The sequence below is a fragment of the Pinus tabuliformis genome, chromosome 1_1, assembly GCF_031772625.1.
Source record: "Pinus tabuliformis cultivar Carrire ecotype Pingquan chromosome 1_1, CPIR1, whole genome shotgun sequence".
NCBI classification, from domain to species: domain Eukaryota; kingdom Viridiplantae; phylum Streptophyta; class Pinopsida; order Pinales; family Pinaceae; genus Pinus; species Pinus tabuliformis.
The window spans coordinates 574,909,632-574,921,429 of record NC_142297.1 but is presented as its reverse complement, the minus strand read 5'-3'; the positions used below and the strand labels follow the sequence as shown (position 1 = coordinate 574,921,429).

The window sequence follows — 11,798 nt, the reverse complement described above, 5'->3', positions numbered from 1 at the left end:
TTCAGCTTCTGCATTGCACAGGCTACATCTTGATGGCCCGAGAATACCTCTCTTTTGTATTTTATCCCAGGTTAAGATTCTTTCTTTTGCCACTAGCCAAGCAAATAGGGTTATTTTTGGCCACCATTTGTTGTCCCAGATGGTTTTCCACTCCGTATATTCCTCTGCTCTCTCTTGTTGGCCTATCAAGTAATAAGCCTCCTTAACTGTGAAAGTTCCTTTCGTTGATTTTCCCCATCTGAGAATATCTTCTCCAGTTCTAACTTTTATTTTTCTTGATTCCACCTCTTTTAAGTATGTTCGTTGCTGCTCTTGATTTATGTTTTCGTCCCATTCATCTCGCTTTTTCCATTTTCGCCATATTCCATCTGTTTCCCCTTCCTTCCAATAATCCTTAACATATTTCCTGTTTTCCCTAAGCGCATTTTGTTGCATATTCTGAAGGGATTGTATGCTATTCAGTTTGTCTCGCTGCTGCCACTTCTCATCCCAAAATCTGGCTTCTCTTCCTCCTCGAATTTCCCAAAAGGCGTGGTTGTTTATTAAGTCCCTGTTTTGGCTTGCTAGGTCCCAAATTGTAGATCCTTTCGGTGTTTCTTCCAGTCGAAGGATTTCCTCTGTTGTTTTTGGCATATTGTACTTATGTCTCCATATTTTCTTCCACAGGTCATTACCTCCCCTCATCCATCTCCACCACAATTTCGCTCCAAGCACCTTATTTAATTTCTCCGGGTCTCTCAATCCTAGACCTCCTTCCACTTTTCTTTTCATTAGACTTTTCCAGGATACTAGTGCCCATTTCCTCTGTTGATTTGGACCTCCCCAGATGAATTTTCCATAAATTTCTTTAATTTTTGTACATGCTCCTTGGGGAGCAGCCATGATTGATAAAGGGTAAATAGGTATTGCTTGAAGAACTGATTTGAGGAGGACTATCCTTCCTGCAATATTTAAAGATCTGAATGACCAGCTTTCCATTTTGTTCCTGAGTTTTTCCATAATCTTCTGCCAATTTCCCAATCTTTTAGGATTTGTGTCTAACTGGTTTCCCAAGTATTTGGTTGCGAGTTCTCCCTGCCTGAATCCTAGAGTCCTGGTTAGGTGAGTCTTGATTGAGTCTATGGTATTAAAGATAAATGTACAAGATTTCTCCTTGTTGATTTCCATCCCTGATGCCTCCACAAACAGGTCCAAGATTCTTTTCATATTCCTTACTTCTTTTAGTGATGCCTCTCCGAATAGCATAATGTCATCTACAAACTGCTGATGAGTTATGGGCAGATTATTTCCCCATAACCTTAAACCTTTGATTTTATTTTCTTGTAATTCCTTCTTAAAGTATCTTCCTAGACCCTCAACTGCCATTATAAATAGAAAAGGGGATAAAGGATCCCCTTGTCTTATTCCTCTGGTAGCATTGAAAGTTTTTGATGGTGTCTCGTTTATTAATATCGAGAAATTTGGTGTTGATATCAAGTTATACACCCATTCTATCCATCTGTTGTTGAAGCCAAAACTCTCCAGGACCTTTCTCAGATAGTTCCAATTTAATCGATCATATGCCTTGGATAGATCAAGATTGATCATCATTCCTTTCTGTTTCTTCATCTTTAATGAATGAATTACTTCTTGCGTAACTACTAATCTGTCAAGAATTTGTCTACCCTCTACAAACCCTGTTTACTCAGGGGAGATTAGGCTGACCAGAAGGGGTTTTAATCGTTTGGCAATCAAGGTTGCGATTATTTTATATATGACATTACATAGTGCTATAGGTCGAAAGCCCTGAGCATTTTCTGAGTTAGCACTCTTAGGAATTAGAGTAAAGAAGGTCGAGTTTATAGCTGGCCATACCTTTTGTTTCATGCGAGATTCTTCTACTAGCTCCAGGATCTCTTTACCCAGAAAGTGCCATCCTGCTTGATAGAACTCCACCGTGTATCCATCGGGCCCTGGTGCTGTGCCTTTCTTCATGCTCATCACAATTTCCTCGACTTCTTCCATGGTGGCTGCTCTCATCAATGCTTTATTTTGCTCCTCTGTTATTATTTTAGGAATTACCTTGCATATACTTTCTATAGCTTTTGACCAGTTTGTATGAGGTTCAGACAAAATCTCTTTATGATATTCCACCAATACTTTTTCAATTCCTTCCTGCTCTACAATCCTTTCTCCTTCTTCATTTTTAATGGATAGTATCCTATTTCTCTGCCTGTGTTGTATCATGGCTTGGTGAAAGAACTTGGTGTTTCTTTCTCCCTCCCTCAGCCACTTGATTCTGGATTTCTGTCTCCATAGGATCTCCTCCTGCTTCCTTCTCTCCTCCAGTTTACCAATTATAATCCCTTCCTCTTTGCTGCTTTCCTCTGTTCTTCCTTCTGTAATTATTCGTTGTTGTAGTACTTCCATATCTTTTTCTAATTTCTGTTTCTCCTCCATTATGTTCCCGAATTCTTCTTTGTTCCATTTCTTTATCCTCCCCTTCAGTTCCTTGAGTTTTAATTGAAAAGTATGCATCTTCCCTTTTCCTTGTACTGTACTTTGAGTCCACCATTCCTCTGCTTTTTGCAAAAAGAGTGGATTTCTTAGCCAGAAGGCCTCAAATCTGAATGGTTTTCTGCCTGAGTTTTTTTTTTGATATCTATTTCCAACCTGACCGGCCAGTGATCTGAACCTAGAGTTGGCATTATTTTCGCTTCTATAAAGACATCTCGGTTCATGATTGATTCTGATAATAGGAATCGATCTAATCTGGAAGCTATCTGATTCTTCCCTCCTCTTCGATTATTCCATGTATATACACCATTAATGGTTGGTATATCCACCAATCTCTGTTCAGTTATCATTTCATTAAATATCTCCATATTCTGATCTGATCTTCTTATTCTTCCTTTTTTCTCCTCCACAATTCTAATCATATTAAAGTCTCCTCCTACTATCCATGGTAATTCAGGATAGATCCTTCTAGCTACTTGCACATTCTTGAGAAACCTTTCTCTTTCGCCTGGTACGTGTGGCCCATAGACTCCTAAAATGAGAATTCTTTCCGCTGACCCTATTATCCTACCCATACCAGTGAGAACTCTGGGCATACTTATCCAATTTTCGAATACTACTTCATCGGGGTTCCACAGGATTGCTAAGCCTCCCGCTGACCCATTCGCATCTTGTCCCATTACTTCATATTGTATTCTGCAATTTTTTATTATTCCTTCCATTTGCTGCATACTAATCTTTGTCTATGGGATTATTATAATCCTCGGTTTGTCTTTCTTTAACCTCTCTTTTAAATATCTTTGTTTTCCCTTACTGTTGAGCCCCCTAATATTCCAACTTATAACTATCATTTATAACTTTTTGGAAGGTTGATGGAATACCTCTGACAAAGGTATAACTTTGCCTGAATTAACCAAAATTTCTTCGACAGTTTGTATAGTTTCATTCATCGTTTTTCTACCTCTCTTTCTGCTTCCTTTGCCAGTACTGTCCATTCCCATAGTGCTGTTTTCTTGTACCCTTGCTATGCCTGTTTGGTCTTTGAGAATTTTGCCTTTTTTTCTTTATACTTTTGGAATGCTTCCTTCTATAATTGTTTCTGGGCTTCTGGTATAAATATTTTGTCGAGGTTTTTCCATTCCTGTATCAATTTTCTCATGATTCTTTCCTCCTCAACCTCATTTTCTTTTTGTAGTTCCGCCTCCATCTGCACTTGTTCTGTTAATATCTCCACACTTTCTCCTGCTCCTTCTTCAATCTCTCTAATGATTGTTGTGTCCTTGTCTTTTATCTCTCCGACGATTTCCATTGGTTCATCTTCTGTCCCATCTTCCTCTATTAGTTTATCTTCTTCTCTTCATCGTCCTTCTGAAGAATTTTGTATCTATTATGGCTCTCTATATCAACTGGTTTTGTTTGTATTTGTATTTTTGTTCCTTCTTTTCCAAATTTCTTCCCACTGTTTACCTCTTGGAAACCCTTTTCCCCCTCCTCTGTTCTTTTTGCTTTCCTCTGTTCCTCTTCTTGTTGTGTAGTTGTTTCCTCTTCCTTATTTACCGGGCATTGCTTGTAAAGATGTCCATATTCATGGCATCTTCTACACCTGAAAGGTATGTGTTCATAGTCTATTGGTTGTTGCCATATCTCATCATGATACTCTAGCTCTATATACTCAGGCAGCGGTTCAGCTATATTCATGTAGACGCACAATCTTGCATAAGACGTGTATTTCCCTCTTTTCGTTGATTCCGCTACCTTAACAAAGGCCCCAATTGTATTACCAATTCCCTCCAAAATCTCAGGATCCCAAAATTCCACAGGCAGGCCAAATAATCTGACCCAGATGGGCGTTGCTAACATTTTTTCATTTTCAGGGTTGTATCTTTCCTCCTAATGTCTCATGAACAAGCCCGCGTTGTTCATGAAGTAAGGTCCTTCTTCAAATACTCTTTTTTTATCTTCCAAGTTTGCAAATATTACTGTAAAAAACCCTTTAGCTCCTAGTTTTAGATCTATATGCCCTTTTGGTCTCCATCTTTGTTGTATCTATTTAGATAAATCCTTTTCTGTTGGCCAAAACCCTACAAACTTGCATATCAAGGCATGATCTTTCATATAGCAGCTATATTCCTCAAGTTTGTTATTGGGTATTACATACCTTGGTTTTTTCTATGCCCTTGGTAAGCATCGTCCTCCTGTCATCGATTGCCATTGATTTCCCATTACTGGTGCCTCTGTACTGTTCTCTCTTGGGTTTCTCTGCATTCTGCTTCCGCTTGCTTCTCCTGCTGTTACATTTTTGTAGGAGGGGATCTCTCCCCTCCCCTGCCGGCTTTCCATAACTGCCTTCAGATCTACTTGCTTCTATTTGCTCCTAGCCTTGCCAAACAAGCTTTCCTTCCTCTCACTGATCGCAGGGTTTCCTGCGATTAGCGGCCGCCTCGATGATCTCCTGCTCTCGTCGTCTTCTGCAACCCTCCGTACTTCAAACCTTAACCTTCAGCTCCGTCCGGCATTGATCCCTCGCCTAAAATAACATAATTTTTAATAGTGATGATTTTTTATAATAAATCACCATTACTATCCACACTACAAATTTAACCACTAAAAAATAATATTTCACTATTGTTAATAAATAAAATAATTAAAGTCTCACCATTAATATTTTGAATTGGTCATTAATAAATTTAAATGTCATTGTGATAACAATTATATTTATACATATACATTTTCAATCGAGAAATCGCAATTATCTTTATATATTTCCAATCGACTTTGTCATGTGAGAAGAGGGCGGCGGCATAACTTGCCATGTAATTGCTCAACATACGACGGAATCAAGGTTCATTTGGCCTTCACTTGTAGCAAAAATAATTCTGTTAACTAACTATCATCAACTTCGACACTGCTTATATGTATTTGTGCTCTGCCAGACCAGACCACAGGGCGGAGCTGTATTCTTGGTAAGTAACAAGGGTAAGTAACAATGGTGAATGGGATGGGATATGCGTGCCCACTTCATGACTACGTTGAGTTTTGTCTGAGACTCACATCGGTTCTGGTTGCTTTCGGGGTGGCATGGAGTTTCTTCGTTAGGGTAAGAAACAGGAAGTTACCACCTGGGCCTTTCCCGCTGCCCATCATAGGAAATATGCTTTATATACTTGGAGGCCTTCCGCACCAAGCACTCACTGGCAGCACTGTCTCTGAAATTCGGGCCCCTCATGTCTCTCTACTTCGGCTCCACACTCGTCTTAGTCATCTCTTCTCCTGAGATGGCAACGGAGTTTATGAAGACTCATGATCTGGCTTTTGCCAGCAGACCTCCATCAATTGCAGGTAATTACTTCTTGTATAATTATTCGGACGTCGGCACTGCTCCATATGGCCCTTACTGGAGGCAAATGGGTAAGGTCTGTGTTTTACAAATGCTAAGCTCCAAAAGGCTGGATTATTTTCGCTTTATCAGAGAAAAGGAAGTCTCTGCTATGATTCGCTATGTTATCATTAATTCAGACCATCTGGTAAACATTACCTAAACTGTGTGGACCCTTACCAACGATATAATTTGCGGGATGACTTTCGGCAGAAAGTATTCTGACCGCGACTTCATTGGCAATAGAGGAGCCAAGGCAATGATCAAGGAAACCATTCTGCTGCTGGGTGATTTTAATATCGGAGATTACATACCATACTCCGCCTGGATGGATTTGCAAGGCCTCAACCGCTGCCTCAAAAGCATACACAGCACTCAAGACAAGCTGCTAGAGAAAATAATAGAAGAACACATTTCGCAGAATGACCCCAATGCCCCGCGAGATCTGGTAGATGTTTTACTTGCTGCGTCTGCGGATAAAGATATGGAGTTACAAATTACACGAGACAATATAAAGGCCGTCCTCTATGCATGTAAAAGATTATTAAATCTACAGTGCAATTTTTTAAAATAATAAATGCTTCTAAAAACCTCTTAGCCATCCATAATTTTACATCTGAAAACCTATTCCAATAATATGATACTGTATTGATATCATGGTGATGGTGACAGGATATGTTGGCCGCTGGCACGGACACATCGTCTGCAGGGATACAATGGGCAATCTCCGAATTGTTGAGGAACCCACTAGTGCTCAACAAGCTTCAAGATGAGCTGCAACGTGTTGTTGGATTGGAGCGCATGGTGCATGAATCTGATCTCCCTCGCCTCCCTTATTTACAAGCTGTGGTGAGAGAAACTCTTAGACTCCATCCACCAAGGCCGCTTGCCAGTCCCCACAATTCTATAGGCGCCTGCAAAGTGCTGGGCTATGAAATCCCCCGAAACACCCAAGTTTTCGTGAACATTTGGGCAGTCTGAAGGAACCCTAAGTCATGGGAGGATCCGGAGCGGTTCGTACAGGAGAGATTCATGTATGGTGACTGCCTGGATGAAAGAATTAAGAACTTCGAGTGGATGCCATTCGGAGTAGGAAGGAGACGATGTCCCGGAGAGCTGCTGGGAACGCTTCTTGTAGAATTTGCAGTGGCGCAGCTAGTGCACTGCTTCGAGTGGAGGCTTCCTGATGAGATGATTGGGTAGGAATTGGGTATGTCTGAAAAGTTTACTGGACTCACCGTACCCAGGGCACATGATCTCGTGATTATTCCGACTTCTCTCCTTGCGTTGGTACTTTAATCTCTATACAACTACCTGCTTCACTTCACTTGGAAACTTCAATAAAAGCATGGCTCATAGAGCTGTCGAAATAAAATATTTTAAGTAAATTTTCAGTTGGTCAGTTTTCCTACTTTCTCGGAGTGAAATAGCAATGTGCTCCAGAATTACCACTCTTATTGACAAATATTTCCCAGGGATTTTAAAGCATGAAATGTAGGTATTTGACAAATATATATATATTTCGTCTGATACCTACTTTTCATTCTTCCGTGAATGAAAGCATGAAACGTTCCGTGAGAGAACGTTTTGCCTTTGTCAACTGTTTTAAGGCATGAAAGGTAGGTATTTGAAATGTAGGTATAAATGTGAAACAATGCTAAAGAGGCTCACACCTAGGGAGTTGAACTTCAATTATGGGCAAGTCGAATATCTGCCCAAATTCCTTCCATAGGATAATGAAGAGAGGAGAGAAGATTATTCAGAGTTGGTCGGCTAGTGGAGTCTATTTGAGGCTTGTATGCTCAGATTATGGAATTAACCAAGTCTCGTTGGGATCAAATGGTCATTGAATGATAATTTTAAACTGATCACTATTTTAAAACTATTCTATCACTGCCATTGGTTGGAAGAAAACTCGTCTTGTTGGTTGGAAGAAAAGACTTAGTGATAAAACTAGTGTCATTGGTTGGAAGGAAACTCGTCTCATTGGTTAGGAAGAGCTTTGTGTTCCCAATTATTTTGTGATTTACCAAATAACCCAACTCAAACAAAGAAAGCAAATAAGTACTACTTAATTCCACTTTTTGTATTGACTAGTCAACATGTTTGTAGTTAATTAATGAGCATTTGTGAGTCTCTGGTAAAGACACAGACGTTTTGTTTTTCTTTTGTTAAAAATGGAGAACCCAACGATTGTGGTCGTGTTTTTCTTTGGTTAAACAAGGAGAACCCAACGATTGTGGTCGGCCTTATATAACATTTTCAGTAATGGATTCAAAGGGTTCTCGGTTTAAAACAAATCTGTGTGCTCATAACCAGGCCTGGAATTTGACGTCCCACAGGACGTATTTGGCTTTCCAGAACGTATTTGACTGCCAGCAGAAATTTTCTCCCGTCAAATCTGACGTGTGTTAGACATTGATAACCTGTCAAAATGACGGCCCATTTCAAATTGAACCCGTCAAAATCTATAATACCTGTCTTTACCTACAAGTGCCTCTAAATTGGCGACCAATATTTCCAACACTCTAGTGTTTAATACACCTTAAGACAGTACCCTATCAGTACCAGGCTATCCTGACAGTATCCAGCCAACCTATGCGTATGGTTATTCTTAAAACATGGTCATCCTGCCATCATATGTTCATAACCACTGGTGAGTCACTTGACCTTCCAATGCGTCTTACACAAGTTCGTTAACTCACAGTGATGGTATCGTGATTCCAAGGTAAGTTGCCTTTGTCGTGGACAATAGAATTTAACTGAAGTTGGTGAATTCAAAATTTGAAAATTCAAATGAGGAAAAGATATTCGCGCCATTTACCCGGCATAAATAATCTAAACTTTAAAGTGGCAAACATGGTCCTTCCGAAGTAGGAAGCATGATTGTAGGGTTAGTCCAACATTGTGCAGGAGTGGGTGGAAGCAGGACTAGTGATGGAACTATTTGCGCATCGCAATCCCAAACTCTCCCAGAATTCGAATTAATCGAGGAGCTTGCTGTTTCAGAGCAGGTATCGAGAGAATGGTTTAGTATCTAGATTGCGCGCTGCAAGTCCACGTACAAAAGGCAATTGAGATTCGTTATTGTTTTAACAAGGAACACAGACCGCACAAGCTTGCAAAGTATAACATCCTGGTGGTTTTTGATACCTCGCAGGACATGTCATGGATAAAGTGCGATTACAGCAATGGTTTCTCCTCTTACCAAGGGAATTCTTCTATTGGGCTATTGGCGTTTGGTAGAGGCTCCCTTTCATATCCTTCTCGGGCCAAAAGCAAAAGCTTATCTTACTAATTAAGCAACTTCTTTGAACCCCAAAGCTCAAGCGAAACTGAGTCTCGGCTCTTACTAACTACTCAACTTCTTTAAACCCCAAAGCTAAAGCAAAACTGAGTCTCGGCCAGAATGTGTCCATTCCCTCTAACTCCTAGTTCACCGCTTCGGTGTCGAATTGTAAAGCTACATCGCTTTGATATTTTGTTGGACATAAGGTTATTACCGTGGGAGACACCATCCTCAATATCTCCTCCAACGCTTTCCGGTTCACTTCATCAGCCAACTAGTGAAACTGGCCTACGATGGTTTAAAAGTAGCTTTTGTGAGTCAATTCCATCAAGCTCTTCCTGTGCAGAAGTCAAAATTCCCCTTAGACACTTGTTTCAACTTTCAGGTATTCCGGAGACCTTTCGAAGCTAAAACCTCCATCTATAACATACAATTTTCAGGATGGCTTCGATTTGCCGATCTGTAAAGAAGCAATTTTAGCATCATAGGAAGTCTTCAGCAACAAGGTTACGCTGTTTCTGTCGAACTAAACAGCAAAAATATCGGTTTTGCTCCAGGTACTAGCTGCTTCTCTTAGCCTAACCTACTGCGTATTACTTTATTTTTGCTCTCTTTGTTTATTGGCTCGAGAGGTAGACATTTTTGATATATAATTTTAATATACTCGAAACAAGTGAATTCAGATGAGATAAAGATAAATATTATTTCGACATTGTTGTTAAATTTTGATTTGTGTTGTTTAAATTGGGTTTTGACTATTTATGTGGATTCAACACACCTAAATATTTCTCGGGCATTTCGATTGTGAAGAGTAAACCCGTCAAACTTGTGATTTCAATACAGGATTATAGACAAATTAGATAAGAAAATAAACAGGGAAAATTTTCAAAAATTGGAACTTAAAACTAGTGGTATATTCATCCAACTATGAAAGATTATAAAAAAAAAATTGAACTTCTATTAAAAAGTGTATGTTAAATAAATTCTCCATTAAAAAAATGTCAAAATGAAAATGATAAGAGAAAGTTGACACTCACAAATTTGAATAAAACGTAAAATGAAAGGCATGAAAAATACAAAAACGTCATCAAATTTTCATTTGACAGGCAGAAAAAATTTGAAATTCCAGACCTGCTCATAACCAGTAGATGACTGAATCTCGTAGTAGAAAATAATCCTTGCTCTCCATTAAGATTGCACTCTAATATATTTATCATAATTATCTAAATTACCAAATTCAACCGTACCAACTAAAAAAATCGGACATATGATCGTTCGCAGTTCGTCGATATTCGAAGTTCGGTGCCGGACTAATAATACAGGGCGAACAATGCGCATTTCAATAAAATTTTGAAAGCGATTTTTTAATGAAATTTATGTTAATACATATTAACATATGGCAGGATGTATACGAAAAGCTATAAAGTCGATTAGAAGTTCGCTGATAATCAGCCATCAGACTATGATGTTGTTTTAAGGTATATGTAATGAACACTTTTGTAAGGCAGTAGCTTTGTTTTCTATATAATTCCCTGATCCCCGATGACCCATTAATGATAAACCCATGGTTTTCTACTCTGATAATCCGCCATCAGTGACTCGCTCTTTTGTGTTAGGTGCAGGGCTACAAAGAAAACAATGCACATTTCAATGAAATTTTGGAAGCAAACTTTTATTGAAATTCATGTTAATATATATTATCTTATGACTTGGGAGGTATATCGAAAGTCATATAGAATATGTTGGGGCCTATTATATATATATACCAAAGTTAAAAAAATAGGTTAATAGAGAACGCACATTGGTATAGGAGAGTATTGATGTAGGTGTTATTTTTAGTATATAGATGAATAATTTATAAATATGTTGAGTTGTATATTTATTAAATTTAGATAAAAATGGGAAAAAAATTATGATTTTGTTTTAAGAATTTTGAGCCAGTATAAAATTGTAAGACTTATAAAGAATAAAAGATGCCAGTAATTATAATATGAAATTTGTATGGTTATGTGTAATATAGAATTTGTATAGAAATTTAGTTTGTTGAACATCAAATTATATAGTTTTATAAAATAATTAGTTATATGAACGAATATAAAAATCTCTACAAGTTTTGTTTCCGTTAAAATTTTATTTGTAATAAACAATTTTTAAAGAGTTTTTGAGATTGTCAAAATTATAATTTTTCTATTTTTAATCTGTTTCAATTTTTAAAAATATTGAAAAAATAATATATTTAAATAGTTATAAGAAGTATATTTATGAATTTTTTTGATATTAAATTCTAGGCAATCAAATTTTTCTGTACCAAATTCACTCAAACTTTGCTCAAGCTTGGTAACTATGAACTCAACAATCATAAAGATATAAATCCAGTTTAGTGATTAAAATATACCTACTATGATATATCTTCTAAATAAAACTTTGAATGAATAATTTAATTTGATAACATAAAAGAAACCTTTTGAAACAGATTGATAAATATGAATGGAAATTTAGTAAACTGTAAATATTATGGAGCTCTAACAATTCCAACTCATACCCATTTTTTTGTAATAAGGAAAATAATGGCAACCACAAACAATGAGGTGTACAGAGATACTACCACTAACAATGATAGAGCCAAAAGAAAGCATT

General features: G+C 37.9%; 1 protein-coding gene and 1 pseudogene across 1 annotated transcript; one reads left to right on the top strand and one right to left on the bottom strand.

The window, feature by feature from the left end:
* Positions 1 to 2,585: 2,585 nt before the first annotated feature.
* Positions 2,586 to 3,176, bottom strand: LOC149214513 (uncharacterized). The gene has a single exon (XM_089389413.1). The coding sequence runs from the start codon at positions 3,174 to 3,176 to the stop codon at positions 2,586 to 2,588; it is 591 nt and encodes a 196-aa protein (XP_089245539.1).
* A 2,895-nt stretch (positions 3,177 to 6,071) lies between these two features.
* LOC149214512 (cytochrome P450 71AU50 pseudogene) lies at positions 6,072 to 6,853 on the top strand (annotated as a pseudogene).
* The last annotated feature ends 4,945 nt before the right edge of the window (positions 6,854 to 11,798 follow it).